Genomic DNA, 20579 nt, shown 5'->3' with positions numbered 1-20579 from the left:
CTCATGATTAACGTTTACCGCATGGTCACTACGCACGCGCGGACGCGTGGCTCGACGTTGTCAGCACAAACCAGACTCTCAGGGGCGCCCTAAGGCAAGGTTTTGCTGGACCACTCCTGCGCCATTAGGGGATTTCGAATCAGGCTCAACTGTGAATGCAATGGTCGGAAAAAGAATCGATCCATGACCACCCACAGCGCGGAAGCGTTGAGTTATACCAAATCGTTAGAACAGGATTTTTCAGAAGCAGGGCAAAAAGACCGAGCCAATGGTTTGTGCTGGGGAAGGTCAGGGGAGCCCCAGTCACGAGGGGGATGAAAAAGCTGAGAACGGACTTGTTTGCCAGGTTTCCATTGTCACCAAGTGTTATCCACCTAAAATACTCCCCCAGGGTGGTAGCAACCCGTATCCCACTGAATGACGGTTATGATAATGACGGTTTCCAACGCTGAGCATGAACGTTGATCATTTGTTTAGCCACAAAGCCTGAACCACAAGTTGGAAATAGGAAATGTAATTGGATCGGGAAAACCCGCCCGTACCTGAATATCGTCCCTACCGACCCTCCGTTGCGCAGCTAACCTCAGTGGATAGGTAGGGTACAGTGGATAAGAAGTGGGCACTTGCTTGAAAGCCTTTTAATCCGTGTTCCAACTAATCCCTGGTCGCACCAGGCGAATAGCTCAGAGTCTGTTGCGGACTCCCCCACACCATCCGCACCCCCAGTGATGCCCACCAGCGGCTCCCATAGCAAAATTGGGTTTGGGGTTATCTCTCCAGAGACCAATAAGGTCGAGACGTTCGCCACGTCCTCGCAGTATTCTGCGTCATCTGCTGAGGAAGTTTCGCCAGTACCTTCGCTGCTCCCCGAACTTAATGGCGATGAAGAGGATCGCTCAACATCGGAGCACTCGGCTGGGCACCGGTTCCACTTAGGCCACAGCGTGGAGCCAACTGCTCTCACGCAGTCTCACAGTCCTAAACATAGCGACAGTACCACACCCGGTACCATGTTCGCCGGCCGTCTCCCTCGGCTCTCTCGCTCAATATCCATGCCAGCTTCTTCACATCTCAGTCATTTGCGGCGGCCTGAGAGAAAGGGGGATACAATATCTCTTTCTTCCTATCAGCAAGAAGTGTCTAATGAACTTGCCGATACAGTTCAAGCCGTGGTTCAGATGTTGCTTCATATCTCTCCACCGCATTTGCTTGACCCAGTTAAAGAACAGTTTTCAACTTGCACCATTCAGATCCCCACACCTTCGGTGTTCTCTCTTATCACGACAATGAAGAATCTCAATTACATTTCCGCCAATTTGCCGTCCTTCGCCCCCTTGTCCGAGATGGATGAAGTTTTGGCGTCCTCGTCCATTGGTCGTGCCTCAGACACTTTTGATATTGGGGAAGTTGTCCAATCCGTTGCTGACGTGCTTGGAGGTCTGGCTGCTCAAAACCAGATCGATCTCGTGCTCTTCCATGGCGATGTCGGGATGAAACACATCAACGTTGTGGGCGATGAGTGCTGTATCCTTTTTATTCTGACGCATGTAAGTGCATGGAGATGCAAAGCCTCGATTCTGGATGAATGAGTAACTTGCTTTGGCTATCTGTAGGTTGTTCGACAGATTGTCAATTCGGCAAAACCTGGTGACGCTATCGAACTTGGACTGCATCTTGCTCTGAATTCATCGACAGCACCCATGAGAGAAGACCCTCTCGCTTCTTCTGCTCCAGGTGCTATCATCAGTCCTTCCATTCTCGAGGAAGGTGCGCTGTTGTCTTGCACGTTCGACATTAGTCACAAATTGGCACCCATCGTTGACAAAGCCAATATCGTGCCTCGCCATCCTCCCAAATTGGACAGCGTGTTTCTTAGGCGGCTCATGAAGCGCGTGGGCGCCAAGCTTACTGCGAGCGCTAGGCCCACGACGGCTCTGGTACCGGACACCTCATATGAACTCTCCATTCAACTCACACGGGGCCCTTCTCCGACTCCCGACCCGACCCCCTTGTCGTTATCACTTGAGGATGATGAGCCAAATGGCACGCCCTCTTCCCTACCAACAAACTTGCCCTTTGCGAAGGAGCCGACGTTGGAGGAACTTGCGGTATTTGCGGAGACGTCTCTCAAAGGGAAGAAAGTTCTGTTTCATGCGTCTGAAACGAGCACTTTTGCGCGGTACCTAACCAGCTATCTGACGAGTTGGGGTTTGGATGTGGTACATGTACCCATGGGCATGGAATGGTCTGACGAGATCCCCCAGGCAGCGCAATCTAAGCCAGTTCGTGCGGCGGATTTGGGATTTGCGTCGACCACTGCCACATCACTCCACACAGCCAATGAATCTGTGACGTCTCCTGCCCCGGTATCTGCTGTTCCGGATACTGTCGCGTCAGAAGCGTCCACACCGGGCGAGACGCCGGAGTCTGCACCACACATCGAACCTTCCTTTGTCATTATCGATGATGATGTGGACGTGCTACGTCGTCGTCTCAACAGATTTCGACCCGATGTCATCAATTCGCTTCACTTTAGCAAGCGACCTTCATTATCCTCTTATCACCGACCACGCTCCTCACCCCAGGTCCGCCAGCTGCTCAGTGCATCTACACCTCTGGTCTCTACTAGTGATGCTTCCTCTGTCTCTTCAAAATTAACTGTTGGACGTGCACCCAAACAGCCGGCCCCACTTGGCGAAGCCCCTGCTACATCTACAAGTACAGTTATTGTGCACATTACCTCTCTCGCTAACTACAAACTTGTCAAAGACACGGTCCAATCCGCTCTTTTTCTTGTCCCCCCACAGCTTATTCCCGATATCATCGTCATTCCCAAGCCAGCCGGTCCACGGAGGTTCCTTACGGCGCTTCATACCGCTTTTCGAAAGTCTTTCGTTGATCCTTACTTCTTTCCTATCGCAACTTCTCCCCAAAGTCCCGGAGGTCTTGGCGGGCTCATGAATCCATCTTATAGCATCAGGGACAGTATTCGTTCCCCTCACGGCCGACGGACGGGTCCCAACCAGCCTGGCTCCGCAGGCCCTTCATCGCCAACGAATGCCCGTGGGAATGGGCAGGGCACTTCGTCTCAAGTGGCGTCACCTCCGGTTGAATGGGGTCCAGTTTCCCTAAACCCGCTCAATGGCTCGCCTCGCGAAGGTGTGGTCATTGGGCCAACCAGCCAGAGTGCCGGTACGCCGGGTAGCGCGATGAGCTCCTCACCCCTCTCCGAGTCATTAGGCTACTTTTCGACCGCCGCTGCCAAGTTTGGCTCGTCTGCTGCCAAGGGTCTCGTGCTTCAGAGTCCTGATGGACGGCCTGCAGGCATCTACTTTCAGCCTCAAAGGGCATCGACAACGTCTTCTGTACTTCCGCAGCCTCCACCTGTGGAGCGGCCTCAAAGAGAGCGCTCGAGTACCTCGGCCACTCGTTCACGGAACAACACCGAACGAGAGCGACGGATGTCTACAGACGTAAATCCCAGTGCGTCCAAACGCACATCTTCTGGAAGCGCGAACACGAAGGCACTGGAAGATCGGGCCTTGAAACCACCCCGCACGCAAACTCCTGATCAGATCCATCGATCAGGTGAAGAAGAGGTACCCAGTACCACTCCCACCACAACCGGCTTCCCCCGCAGAGGAACAAGGTCTCGTCCTTCATCATCCCATTCCCGTCCGACCTCTTCCCAGGGTAGGACGCCATCCGAGTCGGCAACGGTCGTACCCTCCTCTCCCTACGGCCCCCCCTCTGCTCTCCCCCATGGTGCTTCATCTCGTCGACCTCTACTAAATCCGGATGATGACGCACCCCTTGGTGTCGTACCTCGTCGCAGGAGCTTTCGCAGCACGGGCTCCGACAATAATAATCCTCCACCTCGAAGATCTTCTCCCCCACCAACCGGCAAAACTCTTGAGAGGGAGCGACCCCTCCGCGTGCCATTGTCCAAAGCTGACGAGAATGCAGACCCCGACAGCGATCAGCGAAACCCCCCTGAACGGTCGCCACTTCCAGTTCTGTCGCCACCTGTCATTCAGACAACACTCAAGTCGCCCAACTTAGCTGGATTAGCTGCGAGGGTGAAGCGATCCTCGAAGTCTATGAGACGATCATCATCCCAAGCTAAAACGCGTAATGCTCCAACTCCAAAGCATAAAACACATGCTATCACCCCTCCGATCAGTGTTTTGATTGTTGAAGGTCTGTATATTCCCCCATCCTTCGTTGACTTTCCATCCTGAAGTCCTATTGGTTCCATGCGATCAGATAACCCCATCAACCAGACTATATTGACGACGTGGATGCGGAGGAAGAAACTCAAATATGCTACAGCGAATAACGGGGCTGAAGCGGTGGAGAAGTGGCGGACAGGGCAATTCCATCTCATTTTGGTTCGTATGATTTTATGAACAGCGGCTCGGTTACTGATGAGCTTCGTGCCTTATCTAGATGGACATCCAGATGCCAGTAATGGATGGTATTGATGCCACGAAAGAGATACGAAGACTTGAGAGAGTGGCAGCTACCGAACTGAGCCTGAGCACACCTTCAAAGGATGGTCGCCCGCTCTCCGACTCTGGATCAAGTTATACTCCCAGCACACCCTTTCATTCCTCCGTGATTATTGTCGCACTTACTGCCTCCTCACTGCAGAGTGATCGAGTCATGGCACTTGCTGCTGGTTGCAATGACTTCCTAACGAAACCAGTTTCTTTGCACTGGCTGGATAAGAAGATCATCGAATGGGGTTCCATTAAAGCATTGCAATTGTGGGCAAACTCAGATCAGGCACGAGACCTCCAGTTTGGACAGGAGGCGAAAGCGAGGTCGATTGAGTTGAGATTGCCTGGCACTGACCTTCGATCCGCCGCCCGCAAGAGGGGCGAGGATGTGCTTGGTACGGGAGACCCGGTCCCCGGGCCTTCTTCGCCTCAATTGGACAAACCCAATCAAAGGTCTGACGCTATTCTCGTTCGAAGCACTTCATTTGCATCCCAGCTGCCAGGCTCATCCGATGAGGGTCGTCATCAACATTCTGCCTCCTTGCAAGATATCATTGAACGTCCGGATGTCCCGCGTAAGCGCGACGTCGCCATTCTCGGACAGAACGCATTGCCTGAGGTGTTGCCTTCCATAAGGACCGTTCTTCAAAGTTCTGAGTCACCGAAACCTCCCATTAAGGAGTGTGTACTATCTTTCGCTGATCCTCGGGAGGGCTGTTCGAGCAGTCCTGCACTGCGCAACACGGAAGAGGGCACTACGTGACGGTGCGCCGGCGAGCGTCTGCGAGGTAGGATCTGGGCTGCAGTCGCCAACCGCTTCGTGCATGCCATTCATTTCCCTCGTCGTGTCGCTCGCCGAACCCGTTCGTTGTTCCGCTCAGATTAGTCCTCAGTGCCGGTATCCACGTATCGTTACTCCCATTTATCACACTATCGCTTGCTACTTCTTTCTGTTTCATTTCGATTCGGGTTGTCTTTGATGTTTTGGGTTATACACGTACGATTGAGTGACTTGGCAATGCAATTTTGTAGGTTTGACTGATCCCTTTCACTCAGCGGACTGTGAGTCTGAATACATGAATGAACCATGAGACAGAAATCGATCGGGACTAAACTACAGTAAATTATGAGAAACGGCGTCCATACTCATCCAATTTAGGCCGGGTGGCTTGTAGACGTCAATGTTTCAGCTCAGACATCACATTCCGACTCCTCTTCTTCCATCCTTGTGCATGATTCCCATGCATACCACATCATAGTCTTGAGTTGGAGTACATCCTCCTTCCATGCGACCGCCCGGTTTTGCTCACGGAACTCTTGGGTCAATTTCTCACAGCGGCTGACGTTAGCTGGGCTGACGAAGTCGACGGCGGCCTTTATGCAGTCACCTACATTGCAAACCTAGCGACCGAATAATTTGGCGTGAGCAATGATTGGGATAACGAGCAACTTACCTGATGGGCACAGCCTGCAGGAATGAAAACGGCATCCCCCGGTTTCTGGACGATGCGATAGCTTTTGACTTTTTTCTCCTCGAAGAGCTGCTTCCGCAGTGCAGTGTCGAGGAAATGGATTTGTGTGTGGATAGGGTCTAATCCTTCGATCGCGTTGGGGAAATGTTCATCCAGAAACTCCCGGATGAGTTTTGAGTCGTCCGCACGATAAATGTTCCACACGGCATGACCATCTGAACCATCCGCACGCTTGGCAGCATACATCATGATGTTCACCGCGTCAGCCATATCCATATGTAATCTCGTTGAGCCCTTGCCTCCCTCGCCCTCGCTTGCCTCAAAGGCATTGTACATCTTGGGACCTAGAAAATTATCAGCGAAACCAGCAACTAAGCCAAAGTAGTGTCATCACCAAGATCTGGTGCAACAGCATTTATAGGGAAGTGTGCCGATATATTCATGATACCATCGCGTCTGGTATAGATCGGGGCGGGCAATATTGCACTGAAGTCATCATACAGTTCAGGGAAAGTTTGGCGAAAGTCTTGGGTTGGCGGCCAGTCCTACGGCGTTCAAAGTTGGATCAGATATTAGAAACAAAAATAACACATAGGTGTTACCCGAAGTTTAAAGCATGCATTGCGCCCAGCGTACTTGCCAAACTGTGCGAAGAACTCAGCAACAGTGCTCTCCTGTTTCTCTTCTGTTTGACAATTTATGATGATGCACTCCTGGTCCCCATAGTTCCTCCGGAAGTACTCCGGGGTCCACTCTGATTGCGACCGCTTGAGGCAACCTTCTACTACAAGAGGCTCTCCGCGGTCCCAAACGGTCGGAAAGGTGTCATTGGTGATAGAATCCAAAGGAAAGACAAGGAGGGGGTGGCTTGGGACACCGCAAGGATCTGAAGGATATTCAATGGTGTAAGGAACAGTGCTGTTGGAGATGAGTAGGGTCTCGAATGGTTGTGCAAAACAACCTTGAAGTAGCATCATTAATTCGATCTTCAAAACCCCTCGAATGCGACATACGTACTTGGGAGCTCGTCGTTGCGGTCTGGAAGGGCTCTATTAGCGAATGTGTTAAAACCATTAAGTCAGCGCTAGGACGAGGATGACAAACATATCGTGCGGAGGAGCAAGGAGTTTCATGACATTGAGCACCCTTTCAACGTGTGGCCTGTCAAAACGTGAGACGGGAATAAAAGTGCTAGAATAGTGGGCTTGATTGAAACCGCAATAAAGTCGCCTCCGCTTCTCGGGATCCTGTCGGTTCAGGAAATGAACGTAGCCTTCTTGGGGGGCCTCATGGTCATATTCGCGTAATCGATCATAACAATCCGAGCAGAGCTCCCTGCCGCAGCATCCTCCCATCCAACAACCCGCAAAAATCGATGTCATACAGAGGTCTTGAAAGAAACGAGGTCAGGCAGAGAATAAGCCCCAGCAAGCTCTCGCATGCCTACCGCATGTAGCGCGAACCGAGACCTCACGAGATCGACGAATCAAATTCGGCAGTTCAAGGTGTCGGAGCTCCTGTTCTAACAACGGGATCAGGGCCCTAGCGATAGAGGTCTGGAGAGGGCTGTGAGAGACGATGTCGGAGCTCAAGTGTGAAATTTGCCTTAATCATTGTAATGGACGTTGGCGAATCCAGGTTCCAACCATCAGTGAAGAAGGACCCAAAGGTCAAAGGCACCTCGGCTTCCGAGGAAACGAATTTTTGACCAACGTAAGCACCGTCGAGCATGAAAAGCTCTCGCAAATTGATATAACCGCACGCGCCTCCCTTCTTCTTCTCTCGGCAAGGTCTGCACATCCCAGCCCTTGGCTGGGGATCTATCGAGTTGCAAGGCCGCAGCTGAATAAAACGCCTATCGTGACGGGGCACGCTGTCTTCCTCGTAAACTAGGGAGACGGGGTTCAGTGCTGTTGCCATGCTCTGTAGCTGTCACCAACCAGGGAGTAGCCAACTTGGTTGGGTGGTCAGCACGAAAACCTTCTGATTTCCATTTGGGTCTGCCTCCAGCTTCCTGTGAATCGGTTTAAGCGGTATGACAGAAGGCTTTTGCATCCCAGATGCTACCGCATAAGTTGTGTGAGAGATTGTTGGTTACCTCATCTCCGCAAGAAAAAACTTACCAGCCATATCTGACTGATACGCTGAAGGCGAAGCGCGCTTCCTCTTCCTGATATTGGACGATTCTGACGTGATGTTATTGGACAGGAACCAACGACTGCGGACCGACTTACTCGCATCCAGATTCTCAACATATAAACGCGGAACTACGGCCTTCTTCGGCGTCGAAGTTAATTCGCCCAACTCTCGCAACGTCGCAGTCATCACTACTTAGAAATATTAAGATGAAGGGCACTATCGGTGACACCACCCACCTTCTTGAGCCCTTATACTAGCACTACGTAAGGGGCGACCGGCGCGGGAATACAGAGCTTCTGATAACTCATTGTAATTAGGGCAAACGATTATAAGAGAAGAGAGACTACCTGGATGCTCCTGAGCTGAATGTGAAACTTTCGTTTCAGACGTGTCGCTACTCGGTGCGCGTTTTGTCGACTTCGCGACTGCGGCAGTTTTCCCCTTTGCCACATTCCTCACCGCATCGCCTGGTTTGGAGGAAAGAATGCGGGCTGGGCCGGGCACCAAAGCTAAGGTCGGAAACGGTTAGGTTGTGACTGAAATAGAAGACGAATTAAAACTACCGTCAAATGCTGGGAAACCCATCGACGATGCAGAGCCTGCCAGCACGGAGTCCGGCATATCTTCATGAGCGAAACGCCCAGAAGCCGGCAGAGATTCCCCGGGAGGGATAGATGATACTGATGGAGATAAGGAAGAACCTGGATCACTCTCACTAACTATACGCTTCCCACGCGCAGACAACATGTTAGATGTCCTTCGAGCTTTTCGAGGTTTACGGCGAGGAGCCGATGATGAAGTCCGGGAATCTTCGTTCCATAGCATAAGACTCAGATCATCTGGTTCTTCTGTATTCGTCGTGCACGCATCGACATGTTGAGAAATCTCGGCTTCACAATTGCGGTGACTCAAAAACCCGCATCTGCTGCACCAATACCGATCATGCAATTCACGTTGCATCATCGTCTTGGAGCAATTGTATTCACTGACATGTTCTTTTGCTTCATGATGATCCTTAAACGAGATTCCAGGATGCGAAGAACACCCATACCATGTTACCACACCTGCGCCATTGGGACCAGGTACCAGGGCAGGTGCATGGGATATCGATGAGGAGTATGCTGTCGCGGAAGTACTGTCATCAGAGTTGAAAAGTGGAGCCGGGGGAGGATTGTGGAGAGGAGTGGATACGGAATCAAAGGTAAGATGAGCATCCATAACGGCAACGGGTGTGCGTCCCGAAGGACGGGCAGATAGGGATGGACGTGTTGAAGAAGGCACGCTAGGAGTAGGGCGTGAAGCAGGTCTTCGCCGCTCTGCCTTAACAGTCGGTGTCCGACTGGGTGAGGGCTGTTCCATAAGAACAACGCCAGCAAACTGCATTGAGCCTGGGAGTTTTGGTGTTACTCCTGGTTGCGTCCCGAACGCACCGATCCACTCACCGATCACTTCTTGTCGACGGGGTGTTACTGCACCTTCTGACATGTTCGCCCTACATAGTGGTGGTATCACGCCATCAACAGATGATGATGCAAGGATGGGACCTAAGGCAGAGAGTTCAACATTCGTAGTTTCCCGAGCAACAGCGAACAGTCGCTCATTGCCGCAAACGGAGGAACCCTGCTAAGCGATGATTGGTTCATTGTTGTGATATAGCGCATCAAAAAGTGCACTAACAGGGGACAATGAGAGATTTCCAACTTCAAGCCCAAGAGTTGGCTGGGATGGAGGGGGTGACGCCAGTGGCAACTCTGACAACGAAACGTAGCTTTCACCGCGTTCAGCTGCTTCACGACGCATTTCAACTGGGGAGTGACTAGCCGGTTGTGACAAGGCTGGCGGGCGATCTCAGGGCATGCACTAGCCCACTGTGTCACCTCGTTGACACGCTTGAGCTGCAAAGTGATGTGGCACCTTGGCGCTTGGAGGGCGGAAGCAGATGTGAGTACTTACTAGCGCCTATGGGGCCTTATTAGGGAATTCGGCTGACGCGTCGGGTTCCCGATGTATAAACTACCTAACAAGTCCCTCTTACTCTTAATTCCTGAATTACATACGACGCAACCTGGAGAGGGATGTGTCCAATACTGTTCATTTAATGGCGATTTGGCCATAAATACCTTAATTCTCCTTAGACCTTGCAATACTAAAGGCATGATCACTAGATGCTGACGGAAACCCCGCATAACTCTCTTGACATAGCAGAGGATGGGAACTAGACCAAGATGTGATGCGATTACGAACTCGAGCAAAGAAGGGATCATGACGATAGGGAGGCGACCTGTGTTGAACCAACTGAAGAGTCCGTCTTCACTGGTCAATGGTTTATATACATAAACGCTAACTAAAACATGCACATCGAGACCGTTATGTCTATTCAGCATGTTGAAATGTAATGTTGCACATGCATTCATATAATATTTCACTCAAGGCTCTGGGGATTTTACAAAATCAGACCCATTTGAGGTTGGCCGAAAGAAAAAAAAAATTGAAAGCAATATCGAACTATACACCTAAGCAGGACTCCAGCCTCCATGACTTCGAAACACTATACACCCTGAGGCAGGCAGCTGACCAGCCTTACCCCTCGGGCATACCCCACTGGCTAATCCAATAAATGAAGACACCCCTGACAATGGAAGGGAGTGGCATACGGATCCTGAAAACTCAACGCTGGGTAAAGATGGTAAACTACACTATGCTGCCGACAAACCAGACAAATTTGTCTACAGTCCTCCAGACTCTCTGCCAAACTGTGTCTCCAATTCTGAGGGCTATGACCCAGATGACGACTCGCCTCGGATGGCCCAGAGGCCCAAGCGGATTATCAAGCTTGGTGCTACTCAAATCACCAAAGCCGATATACAGCGGAACTATCTTAAGGATAGAAGGCTTCAGAGGCAGCGAAGACTCCGGAGTGGCAGGAATATGAAGCAAGTGTCGCGTTAGAACATGCAGCCTGAGAGAGAGCGGGAATCAGTCTCGATCCTTAATGTTGGGTTGAAATTACACATCTCCAAGTGTTGTAAATGCACCCCATGCAACATATAGTAATACCAACTCGTTTGAGCCACTCCGGTTCGGATCGGTTCCAGCCCCTAAAAAATCGCCTCAGAACCGAACCAAACCGAATCGTGGCAAGTGGGCTAGACACTCAGCTGCATTTACGCATCCTGTTGGACAACGCTAGTTGAGTCACTTTCTAAATAAGATATGCATGCGAGCTACATGCACGATGAAAGCGTAAGACAACAAGGATTTACTCTGAGGCAACCCCCGGTTCAATTTATTTTTCGATCTCGCACAAGAATGTCCCAAGAGTTACAACAACTCATATTAGATACTCTAGAAAAAGACGGGGAAATCAAGGATACACGCACTATAATTATTCCCGGGGAATCGCGACCTGCATCTACACAGGATGCGCAGCTTGTCATACAAGGGGCTCTAAACTCGTTGCTGAGTCGTGAGGTTCGTTCTCCAGATCTCCCACCCATGGAATGCCCACCAAAATTATCTCAAAGATGATCACTTACACGACTCAAGACTTCATGACATATGATCTCACACCCGAAGGATTGCAACTGGCTGAGGAAGGGTCGCACGAAGCACGCGTGTGGGCTGCTCTGCCTTTGACCGGTCAGGGGAAAGGATTGACCGTGAAACAACTGCAAGGATCTGTTGGAGCAGAAAGCGCAAAGATCGGACAAGGTCGCGCATTCAAGGCAGGGTGGATCGGCAAGGAGGGAGACACCTTAGTCAAAATCGTGCGTTGGGGTCTTCGATCGTATAAATGACATTGATTCAATCTGATGATCCAGGTCACTTCGATTGTGGATGCTACCTCGGAAGAGCTGAAGGAAATCAAGGCTACTGGCACTCTTAAAGCGGGAGAGAAATCCATAAGTGAGCTGAAGAAGCGGAAGCTTATTCTGCAGCGGTATGTCTGTTTGCTTCATCGGTGTTGACAACGTTAAAGATGGATCGCATTGGCACCGCAGGAAGCTATTGTGGTTTACTGTCAACAGGGGCCCAAATTTCAGCACATCGACAGAAAAGCCTGAAACAGATTTGACTTTCGAGATGCTAGCAACGTATGTCGTTGGTCCGGAATCCTATGCCGCCCCTGATGTTCGATTCTCAGAGGCGCGTGGAAGACAGCTACTTTCAAAAAGTACAACTTCGAAGCAGAAGGAATGCCAACAAACGGTGGTGCGTTGCACCCTCTACTCAAAGTTCGAGAAGAGTTTAGGAACATTTTTCTGGAGATGGGGTAAGCGGCTTGGAATGATTTCAGGAAGAATGCTGCTGATGCCCGTGTCAACAAGTTTCGCGGAAATGGCCACATCCCAGTTCGTCGATTCAGGTTTCTGGAATTTCGATACACTTTTTGTTCCCCAACAACATCCGGCTCGCGAATTGCAAGATACCTTCTACTTATCTGGTACACCTGATATATTGCGATCTATGGGTACACCCTCTGATCAATATCATAGACCCTGTTGAATCCCTTCCCCCAGTCAGTGACTATTATGAGCGAGTCCGGAAGGTGCACGTTGAGGGTGACGGCAGGTCAATAGGATACCGTGCGCCCTGGCAACCCACGGAATCCAGGCGGCTACTTCTACGAACACACACGACAGCCACAAGTTCGCGACTTTTGCATCAACTTGCCAACCGAAAGGGCGGTTTCCAACCTGTGAAGATGTTCAGCATAGATCGTGTGTTCCGCAACGAAGCGGTGGATGCCACCCATTTGGCAGAGTTCCATCAAGTTGAGGGCGTTGTTGCTGACGTTGGTCTGACGCTGGGTGATTTGATAGGTTTAGTGCCAAGCCAAAGAGCCCGCCCCCAATGCCACTGATGCCCGCCCGCTTCCCAGGTTTTATGCAGACCTTTTTCTCCAAGATGGGAATCAGAAATCTGCGGTTCAAGCCGGCATACAACCCCTATACGGAGGTAAGCTGATATGGGAACTCGTACCCAGAATCAACCATCTAAGAAGGTATTTGCTGTGCGCGGTGCGGCGCAATCAGCCATCACTGGAGATCTTCGCTTTCCATCCGCAATTGAACAAGTGGGTTGAAATAGGCAACAGTGGCATGTTCAGACCCGAAATGCTAGAACCAATGGGGCTTCCCCCAGACGTGCGGGCGCTGGGTTGGGGACTAAGTTTGGAAAGACCCACCATGATCAGGCATGTGTCCATCTGCTCTGTTGGCGATACCCCTGGTTGACATGACACCCGCGCCAGATACGGGATTAATAATATCCGGACACTTGTGGGACATAAAGTATCGATTGAGAGCGTGGAGAGGGCACCTGCGGTGCGCTTCTGAGTTACCCAATTTTCTGTCATTAAAAAGCCAACACAATTCATCATCATGTTTTGACATACGGTTTCTGAGATCACGCGTGACATGCTTCGAAGGGTCAATCACAAAAATACCCGAGTGCTCGCTTCCCTGGCATGATGGGATTAATCGTCCACCGAGAGCTCGGCCCCAATTTGAGGCTAAATGACTATATATGTATCGCACTTACGCGGATGGTTTAACTTCCTAATTTCCGTCCGAATTTATATCACACGCCTACACAACAAACGCACCCAGTTGACGTCGAAGTGGGCAGCATCGATTCCTCACTGAAATGCCGAATCCGCTGAGGTCATGTAATGAGTGCCGGCGTCGTAGAAAGGTACAATTCCAACAGGGCTTCTTTCAACTCCGCCCCGCTGACAGATTTCCCCCCTTCATAAATTACCCAGAAATGTGATGGAGCGAAGCCGACGTGTGGAAGATGCGGACGCCTATCCAGAAATTGCGCTTATGAGACTAAGGAACCCCCCCATCTCATAGATCGTCTCCAAAGAGATATTCATCGGCTGGAACTGGAGGTGGTGACTCTATCCGCCAATCAACGAGTCACGCCAAGGGCCCTTCCGCACCATTCTCACGAGCTCCTTGACGCAGTTGCGCAGATCGCTAACAGCTCGGTTGGGTCTGTGCAGGGCCCAGAGGCCGTCATCCCTTTCTATAGAGAACTAATTACCGCCTCGAGCGCCGTGAGATATGTGACGCCTCAATACCTAGAGGTCGGCTATAGGACTACGATTCACCGAGAGGTATTGAGGGATCGCCTCGGACGCTGGAATCAAGTCACAGAGCCAGACAATGAACTCCACAGTATATTGTGAGTTCTACGCCTCGCCCATCGCCATAGTGGTCAATTGATATGACGATTACAAACCAAGAATAGGCGTTTTCATTCCGTTTCGGGCGCACTTCAACTTTTACTTCGACATACCCACATTCCTCCAAGCCTCCCGGTATCCTTCCTCGCATCCACAAGGAATCCATCCTTCACTTCTGAATGCTATATATCTGGTAGCCTGCAATTTAGCATTTGGGAGTCAAAATCCCTATGATTCCTTGTTCTTGACTCGCACACGAGCGCACCTTGACGAAGCGCTGTCAATGGCTGATAGACTTACACATTTCATGTGGGGGTCCTTGGTCCTGTGCACATATCTTGCCCGCCTAGGAAGAATAATGGAATCGCACTCTGTTTCGGCGACAACCGTGTCCTTTGCTGTCGGCTGCGGTCTGCCGGAGCGTGCTGCCCTCGAGCAAACTGGCCACTATGTCGATATTCAGGAGCGACATTTGTGGGGCGCTCTGTGTAATATGGAGTTTGCTCATGCGTGGACGTTTGACCTGCCATGCTCTGTTCCAGAAAGAGTATCTCTCGTCACTCGTCTTCGGCCCCGAATAGTAGCTGACTTCATCTGGTGATAGTTCGTTAATGAAATGGAAGCTCATTATTTTAATAACGTCTTGCACGTAAGCGGCATTTATATGTAAGATATATTATTAATATCCTGGGATAATCGTCGGCCTCAGGGTGTGTCGACATTGGGCGAAAAGGATATCGTATACTTGCTCTCTTGCACCTCTCTCATGGTTTACTTATCGGTTCGGCTACGGGATCAATACGACGGTGCAGTCCCTCCTGATCCCAAGGCTGTTCTTTGGTCTCACCTTCCGTTGCTGATTTCTAGAAGCGGCTAGATTGAACAACAGCCCTTCGTCGTCCCTCTTACAACGGTTATACAATCTGGGAGATCGGTTAGATCTGTTCCGACAGTCACTTCCTCCAATTGATTCACCGGAAGGCCTTTTGCCCGGCGAAATCACCAGTCAAATTAATCATCTTCTTGTCCGTCCGCACTTCGGCGTTTGTCTTGCCGCCATACAGTTGTGGAACATACTGGCCCCGAAGGATGACATAGCATACGCGAACGTAGTCGAAGCAGCTTTGAGCTTGGCGAGGCTCGCTCGGATTATACGCTTGAACGCTTCTGGGACGTGTCTTCTTCATGTCCCACTTAACATGATCGTCGGTACTTCTTGTGTCTGTTCTTGCAACTGCTCATACCTCTTTGTAGTCGCACACTTATACGGCTTCTGAAGTTCTGATTCGAGAGTGCCATCGACCACGTTGGTTCCCTGGACGGACGCCCAAACCAGGCTCATCAACCGTGCCATCTCCGTTAATGACTCTGCCCAATCAACCTGACCGACGCGTCTCCGATGGATTAAATTGGCTGTTTGACTTCCAGTTAGAAATGCTGCGCCACTACCCCCTTCTAGGTATGAACGTTCGTCCACGGCTATCCAAATACTTACAAACATCTATGGTCTAGCTCGCTCACTGGGTAAACTCAAAGATCTAGTCGATGGAAGCGAAGCCTATGATATGATATAATTATAGCTCTAAATGGACTTGCATAACGATTACAGAACACCTCTGTAACTGCTACTGGCTAATGATGTCACCTATCTGCCGATAGTTATATGTAAGGCAGTGGTATACTCATGAACTCACAGATACCGAGGAGTTCCTCGATACTTCGTCGTCCTCATCTTCATCTGCACCTTCTAAATCGCTTTCCTCTCCCTCACTCATGCCGTCCTGGCTTCCCCCACTTGGGCCTTCATCTATTCCTCTGACGCGCTCGCTACTGGTCACGGGCCCGACACACCGTAGGCACTCCCACCCTCTATCCCCAACTTCAACGTTGTTTGCTGTTGATAGTTGTATCATCTTCTCCGATAGGCAGAAATAGCAATACTCGTGGCCACAATTTGTGATATAAGGATTTGTAATTGGGTATGTCGGAGGTGTGATATCATCATTTTGATTGCCGTCGGCTGCAGTCGGTTGATCACGCTGTGCTCGAGCATACGCGAGAGTTGTGGGATCAGCCGATATGTTTGAAATGTTATACGCGGCTCGCTCAGCGCATATGGCACACTCATTGACTGGCAAGGACCAGTATTTCCCTCGTCGGGGCGAGGAGGCCGAGGAAGACGCGGTCGAAGAAAAACCGATCATTGCAAGTATGTTAGAGGGTCGCAATGTGTTTGATACGCGTTGCATTCGTCGTCTCATTGCACGGGTGTTAATGATCGGCAACAGGAATATTAGGAATTCCTGGGATATGGGAGACAAGGTCTTTAGTCATCGCACTTGATTGTAATCAGATTGCGCACCGTAAATGAGTGCCAGACCATCTGACGGTTCATGAATTCGTAGCTAACATTGCGGGTAGCTATGGAATGGGTGGGTTCGAGCCGCAACCCGGCCACTCTGTCAGCAATTGTCCTATGTCTGCATCAAGAGATCAGATTTGTCCACGGGAAGTGGGTTGGAACACTCGCCTCCCGTTATACAGGAACCCCACAAAGCTTAGTAGACTGAGAGTCGAGTGCAAGGTCTCAAGATGGACAAGCAATTCCCACGCTCGGCGCTTCCAGTCGATGGATGGGGCGTCCGGCCACGCCCCACTTAGCGCATATATCCTCGCGCGAGCGTGGAGGTAGGGGATTACGATGGTCAAAAAGGAGTGTAGTAGGAGTGCTCGTCTTGGAAGTCCTGAAGCTATCGGATCAAGCAGTTGTTGAGAAACTGACTGAGATTTGGGATTTGTGGAACGAACGTGATCGAGCAGAAAATTCTCCTTTCCATACGGAAGCATATCTTAGGTCCTGCAATTTTGCGCCATATGTTGCTCCGTGATCCCATACTGAGTATTTGTACAGCAGCGCAGATATTATGAGTACAACTTCCGGATCGAAACGAGACTCAAATATAGACTGAGGGCGTAGAGGGTCACTAAAGGCATTTAGGCAAGTGTAGATATCCTCACCCTCATTTTCCCGAGAGATTTGTTGACAGGATCTTTGAGCATATTGACCAATTCTTGATCAAGCAATTCGGCATCCAACTGTCCCACACGAAGTATTCGTGGAGGGACGTATGGCCAGGTGTTTATCTTTTGTCTTATGGACTCAAGTTTAGGCTGAGCATTGATCCAAGCATGTTCCCAGAAGGTGGCTGACATCGTGGCCGTCGACTGAATAAAGCGAGCGGAAGTCACCGAGGGCGCTACTGGAGACGCCCTTTCGTTCACATGGAAAAGTACTCGGGTTTCAGAGTGGGCACAAGCAACATAATCGCAGTTCGTGTTGACGATATGACTCACTTTTATTAGGATGCTGCGACGGGCTTGCAAGTAATGTCAACTGCTTGGTGACGGCGGGGTTCAACAGCTTACGATGTTTTAAGCCTTTCTTGAACCCGGTTCCTCCACAAACATCGGATGCGCTACCTAGGGTAGTCCTTCCGATAGGATACTTGATTGGGGCTGTTCGAACAGTGTTGGTCCTTCTCGTCACGCTGTTGTACATCCTCCTGGTGAAGGGAACGTGCATGATATTTGCGAGTAGCCCCATGATCACTTAGGCCTGTTTCAGCTACCTTACATATTCCCCAGCTCCCGGTGCCGCCTTTATATAGATTCGTCTCTGGAGTGTTGACGTCCTTATTGACTCGCCTTGCTTTATTTATCATCGGCTTCTACTGGATCCCCGTTACTGTCACGTCGAGGAAACGAGGGCGAGTCTGGTTTTGAGGGATCCTAGGGAAAGGGATACTCAGTTTTTTGTATTTTAGGCGCGCGGGGAAAGATGCGTCGTCGGAGAGTTGGGCCCCTCTCTCCGGTGACCTGATTGTGTCAAATTGGGTTTCCTGGGTAGAAATACTTTGGCTCGCGTTCAGGTGGGCTTGGCAAGTTAATCTTGGCCATCATTCACCTATGACCGGTTTCTCAGATTCAATCCTACATTCGTAATCCCGATTGCAGAACGACCCGTTAGCAACCCTGCCCCCGGCTCTACGTTTTCTCCGTCAAGAAAGACTGGCAGACAAACCGGTACGGGTTCGGCCAACATATCTATGTCGACACCTGTTTCCGCAGCCGTCAGGACTCGTGCACCAATCCGAGGCTTCAAGCAAATCTCCTTGCTCCGTATGATCGGCCTTACCGGCAGACTGCCGCCCTTCGACGAAGATGCAACTGGTGCGAGGTCCTTGGACGATATTAGAAGGTCTGCCGGACGTCCGGTCGTCGTGTTTCCGGAATGCACCACCAGCAATGGCCGGGCTCTCTTGCAGTTCGCAGACGTATTCGGTAGCGAGGTTAAGGTTCCTATCAAAGGATACAGTATTTACGTTATTTGTGTTCGGTATGCTACCTTACGACGGTATTGGCGAGCTTAGTCTCTTACTTATTCCCCAGATATGATCCACCAACACCACTGTCGCCTTCCTTAGCCCTCTCAATTCCATCCGCTAGCTCAATACTTAACCCGACGGCGCATTTATTCCAAATAAGCACAAATCTAATTCCCCAATCTATTTCAATTCGTCTCCTCCCGCCCTCCGAATCGCCGAGTGCCGCCACTTTTGCAGTCTCTGACATCGTAAGTGTGACGACAATGGCCCTTGCTGATAATAAGATCCTCAAGGAATCTTGTGAGGCTCTTGTTGCCGGTTTGGGAAAACTGAAACGCACTCAACTGAGTTGGGAGGACAAGGGTGCTCTGATAGAAATGATGAAATGAGAGGTGTCGTTACGGGTTGGCTGTCATTGTTAGATACATAGGAGATATAAACACCTCACTGCTCTAATGATCATGAAAGACATTCAACGGGGGAACTTATACTCTGGTGCAAGTAGAGGGGTCAGGCTGTATCCAATTCTTTCGTCCCACCTTCAAAACCTCCCTCGGTAGTTGATTTGGCAGAATCCTCTAACTTCTGCCTTTTCACCTCTTCACGGGCACGCTCCGGGCTTGGCTCAGGTGTCCCAGAGCGAACAAAGCGCTCTGAAAGCGGTGGTGGCGATCGTCCTCCTATTCGTGCGGTTTCTCCTGTGGAAGAGGGTACGGTGGTAGTTGCAGAAAAGGAATAAGGTCGATCAGACATCCTTGGCTGCGTGATAGGAGAGTCTGAAGCTTGTGAATCTGACAATGTGTCGGTCTCGTCTTTGATATCCAGTTCGTCGACGCGCAGAGAACGCACGACAGAAATGGGCATTCCTGCCGGCGGGATATTCTCATCGCCTTCAGGAGTCGCTGGCACGTCTGGATTGTTATCAAGCGTCAAGGGGGATGGCGGGGGTGGTGAGCCTGATGTGGAACTTCCCATGGGCGCACCGGAGTTCGGCGTGAGGAAAGGGATAGGGCTGAATATCGGGGTTGTTGCATGCAAGAGGGCCTCATTAGAAAGCTGGTTTGACCATGCAGGCGAAGATGGATCCTCTGTGTAAGTGTCGAAGCGATATTCGTCCCATGTTGATGTGACAAGCAAGGTTTTCTCCAAAGCACGCATATATTTTCCAATAGAAGAATAGTGCTCTCGAGGCCGAATTGCTAGCTCACATATACGCTGGATGGTGAAAGGTGCGTTTCTATTCATGGTTGTAAGTCTCCCCAGTTGGTGGAGTAGGGTGCAACGCACTCAAAATCATCCAGAAGACGGAAAAGATCTTCTCTCATTTTCGACACCTCCTGGAATGACATATGAGTTGGCAAGATTCTTGATGCCAAGTCATCTGAGGGGTGTCGTGGTGGGAAGGGAGGAATCACCAGTCCTCGTAATGGTGATGCATTTTGCGGTGGGGTAGGTGGCCCTACCGCTGCCGCCGAAGCATTGTACGTAGGCGTACTCGGCCTAGGTGGCGGCGGTGAAGCATGCTTACCACCCACATCTTCTATCATATCCTTTATATTCTACTGCAGTTCAGTATACTAGAGCCAACCTGCGCAACAGGGACTTACGCGATCAATCAGGTGCTTCAGCATTGATCTGAGGTTGCCCCAGTCTGTTCTATTGGTTTCGTGTGCAGTGGTTTAATGCCACACCGTGATATGTCACTCACTCTAACGCGTTAGTGCGAGCAAGCTTCTCGACGACGGTCTCATGTTCTAGCCCGCAGCGTGATACGGCAACGAAATGGAGGGGATTTGCCTTCCATACCTGGCTTCCACTCAAATGGCTTCATCTTGCTCTGGCGCTTGGGAGTTCAACGTTGGAGACATCGATAACACGTGAGGCGTAA

The 20579-nt window shown here is 50.6% G+C and overlaps 7 protein-coding genes across 7 annotated transcripts; 4 read left to right on the top strand and 3 right to left on the bottom strand.

Moving 5' to 3' along the window:
* Positions 1-533: 533 nt before the first annotated feature.
* Positions 534-5593, top strand: EI90DRAFT_3034698 (uncharacterized protein). The gene is made up of 5 exons (XM_039058557.1): positions 534-615; positions 675-1547; positions 1614-4200; positions 4267-4391; positions 4450-5593. Exons 2-5 carry the CDS (start codon positions 729-731, stop codon positions 5263-5265), a joined length of 4347 nt encoding a protein of 1448 aa, XP_038922572.1. The 5' UTR covers positions 534-615; positions 675-728; the 3' UTR covers positions 5266-5593.
* Positions 5475-9733, bottom strand: EI90DRAFT_2989408 (uncharacterized protein). The gene is made up of 15 exons (XM_039056067.1): positions 9556-9733; positions 8677-9501; positions 8461-8622; positions 8350-8409; positions 8209-8301; positions 8098-8160; positions 7915-8037; positions 7580-7863; positions 7422-7530; positions 7079-7364; positions 6992-7023; positions 6577-6935; positions 6369-6519; positions 5957-6318; positions 5475-5903 (listed from the first exon to the last, which is right to left on the bottom strand). Exons 1-15 carry the CDS (start codon positions 9596-9598, stop codon positions 5694-5696), a joined length of 3162 nt encoding a protein of 1053 aa, XP_038922571.1. The 5' UTR covers positions 9599-9733; the 3' UTR covers positions 5475-5693.
* A 1689-nt stretch (positions 9734-11422) lies between these two features.
* On the top strand, positions 11423-13452 carry EI90DRAFT_2905270 (tRNA synthetases class II core domain (F)-domain-containing protein; the record flags this gene model as incomplete). The annotated part of the gene is made up of 10 exons (XM_039054199.1): positions 11423-11584; positions 11638-11880; positions 11935-12053; positions 12115-12207; positions 12258-12386; positions 12442-12557; positions 12610-12936; positions 12996-13072; positions 13150-13316; positions 13368-13452. The coding sequence occupies 10 exons, from the start codon at positions 11423-11425 to the stop codon at positions 13450-13452; spliced, it is 1518 nt and encodes a 505-aa protein (XP_038922570.1).
* A 452-nt stretch (positions 13453-13904) lies between these two features.
* Positions 13905-15934, top strand: EI90DRAFT_1760342 (uncharacterized protein). The gene is made up of 7 exons (XM_039052158.1): positions 13905-14305; positions 14372-14853; positions 14911-14955; positions 15016-15112; positions 15174-15511; positions 15561-15765; positions 15819-15934. Exons 1-7 carry the CDS (start codon positions 14287-14289, stop codon positions 15878-15880), a joined length of 1248 nt encoding a protein of 415 aa, XP_038922569.1. The 5' UTR covers positions 13905-14286; the 3' UTR covers positions 15881-15934.
* Positions 15857-17597, bottom strand: EI90DRAFT_3034685 (Pex12 amino terminal region-domain-containing protein). Its single transcript, XM_039058556.1, has 5 exons — positions 17325-17597; positions 17115-17271; positions 16837-17056; positions 16669-16786; positions 15857-16609 (listed from the first exon to the last, which is right to left on the bottom strand). The coding sequence occupies exons 1-5, from the start codon at positions 17517-17519 to the stop codon at positions 15989-15991; spliced, it is 1311 nt and encodes a 436-aa protein (XP_038922568.1). The 5' UTR covers positions 17520-17597; the 3' UTR covers positions 15857-15988.
* On the top strand, positions 17214-19178 carry EI90DRAFT_2965978 (uncharacterized protein). The gene is made up of 8 exons (XM_039055550.1): positions 17214-17442; positions 17506-17612; positions 17670-17690; positions 17744-17896; positions 17952-18073; positions 18131-18235; positions 18289-18702; positions 18756-19178. The coding sequence occupies exons 2-8, from the start codon at positions 17589-17591 to the stop codon at positions 19078-19080; spliced, it is 1164 nt and encodes a 387-aa protein (XP_038922567.1). The 5' UTR covers positions 17214-17442; positions 17506-17588; the 3' UTR covers positions 19081-19178.
* A 23-nt stretch (positions 19179-19201) lies between these two features.
* On the bottom strand, positions 19202-20522 carry EI90DRAFT_3116735 (PPP4R2-domain-containing protein; the record flags this gene model as incomplete). Its single annotated transcript, XM_039062918.1, has 5 exons — positions 19202-19928; positions 19979-20250; positions 20299-20347; positions 20400-20445; positions 20498-20522. 5 exons carry the CDS (start codon positions 20520-20522, stop codon positions 19202-19204), a joined length of 1119 nt encoding a protein of 372 aa, XP_038922566.1.
* Between the last annotated feature and the right edge of the window lie 57 nt (positions 20523-20579).

Source organism: Cantharellus anzutake, assembly GCF_015039405.1.
Source record: "Cantharellus anzutake strain C23 chromosome Unknown EI90scaffold_4, whole genome shotgun sequence".
Taxonomy (NCBI): domain Eukaryota; kingdom Fungi; phylum Basidiomycota; class Agaricomycetes; order Cantharellales; family Hydnaceae; genus Cantharellus; species Cantharellus anzutake.
Note: the sequence above shows the minus strand (reverse complement) of the source record. Positions and strands in the feature narration are given on the sequence as shown.

Excerpts from the sequence above, each read along its gene's own strand:
- EI90DRAFT_3034698 (XM_039058557.1), top strand. The coding sequence starts at position 729 with ATGCCCACCAGCGGCTCCCATAGCAAAATTGGGTTTGGGGTTATCTCT. Across the intron at positions 4,201-4,266 it reads CAGTGTTTTGATTGTTGAAG|ATAACCCCATCAACCAGACT; the intron begins GTCTGTATATTC and ends CCATGCGATCAG. Across the intron at positions 4,392-4,449 it reads GGCAATTCCATCTCATTTTG|ATGGACATCCAGATGCCAGT; the intron begins GTTCGTATGATT and ends TGCCTTATCTAG.
- EI90DRAFT_2989408 (XM_039056067.1), bottom strand. The coding sequence starts at position 9,598 with ATGTCAGAAGGTGCAGTAACACCCCGTCGACAAGAAGTGATCG. Across the intron at positions 8,302-8,349 it reads TAGTATAAGGGCTCAAGAAG|TGATGACTGCGACGTTGCGA; the intron begins GTGGGTGGTGTC and ends ATTTCTAAGTAG. Across the intron at positions 5,904-5,956 it reads CTGCAGGCTGTGCCCATCAG|GTTTGCAATGTAGGTGACTG; the intron begins GTAAGTTGCTCG and ends TTCGGTCGCTAG.
- EI90DRAFT_1760342 (XM_039052158.1), top strand. Across the intron at positions 14,956-15,015 it reads ATTTTAATAACGTCTTGCAC|GGTGTGTCGACATTGGGCGA; the intron begins GTAAGCGGCATT and ends CGTCGGCCTCAG. Across the intron at positions 15,766-15,818 it reads GCGCCACTACCCCCTTCTAG|CTCGCTCACTGGGTAAACTC; the intron begins GTATGAACGTTC and ends TCTATGGTCTAG.
- EI90DRAFT_3034685 (XM_039058556.1), bottom strand. The coding sequence starts at position 17,519 with ATGTCAGCCACCTTCTGGGAACATGCTTGGATCAATGCTCAGCCTAAA. Across the intron at positions 17,057-17,114 it reads AGAATTTTCTGCTCGATCAC|CTTCAGGACTTCCAAGACGA; the intron begins GTTCGTTCCACA and ends TTGATCCGATAG. Across the intron at positions 16,610-16,668 it reads TGGTCTGGCACTCATTTACG|GAATTCCTAATATTCCTGTT; the intron begins GTGCGCAATCTG and ends CCCATATCCCAG.
- EI90DRAFT_2965978 (XM_039055550.1), top strand. The coding sequence starts at position 17,589 with ATGGAAAAGTACTCGGGTTTCAGA. Across the intron at positions 17,691-17,743 it reads ATGCTGCGACGGGCTTGCAA|CCTTTCTTGAACCCGGTTCC; the intron begins GTAATGTCAACT and ends CGATGTTTTAAG. Across the intron at positions 18,236-18,288 it reads ATACTTTGGCTCGCGTTCAG|ATTCAATCCTACATTCGTAA; the intron begins GTGGGCTTGGCA and ends CCGGTTTCTCAG.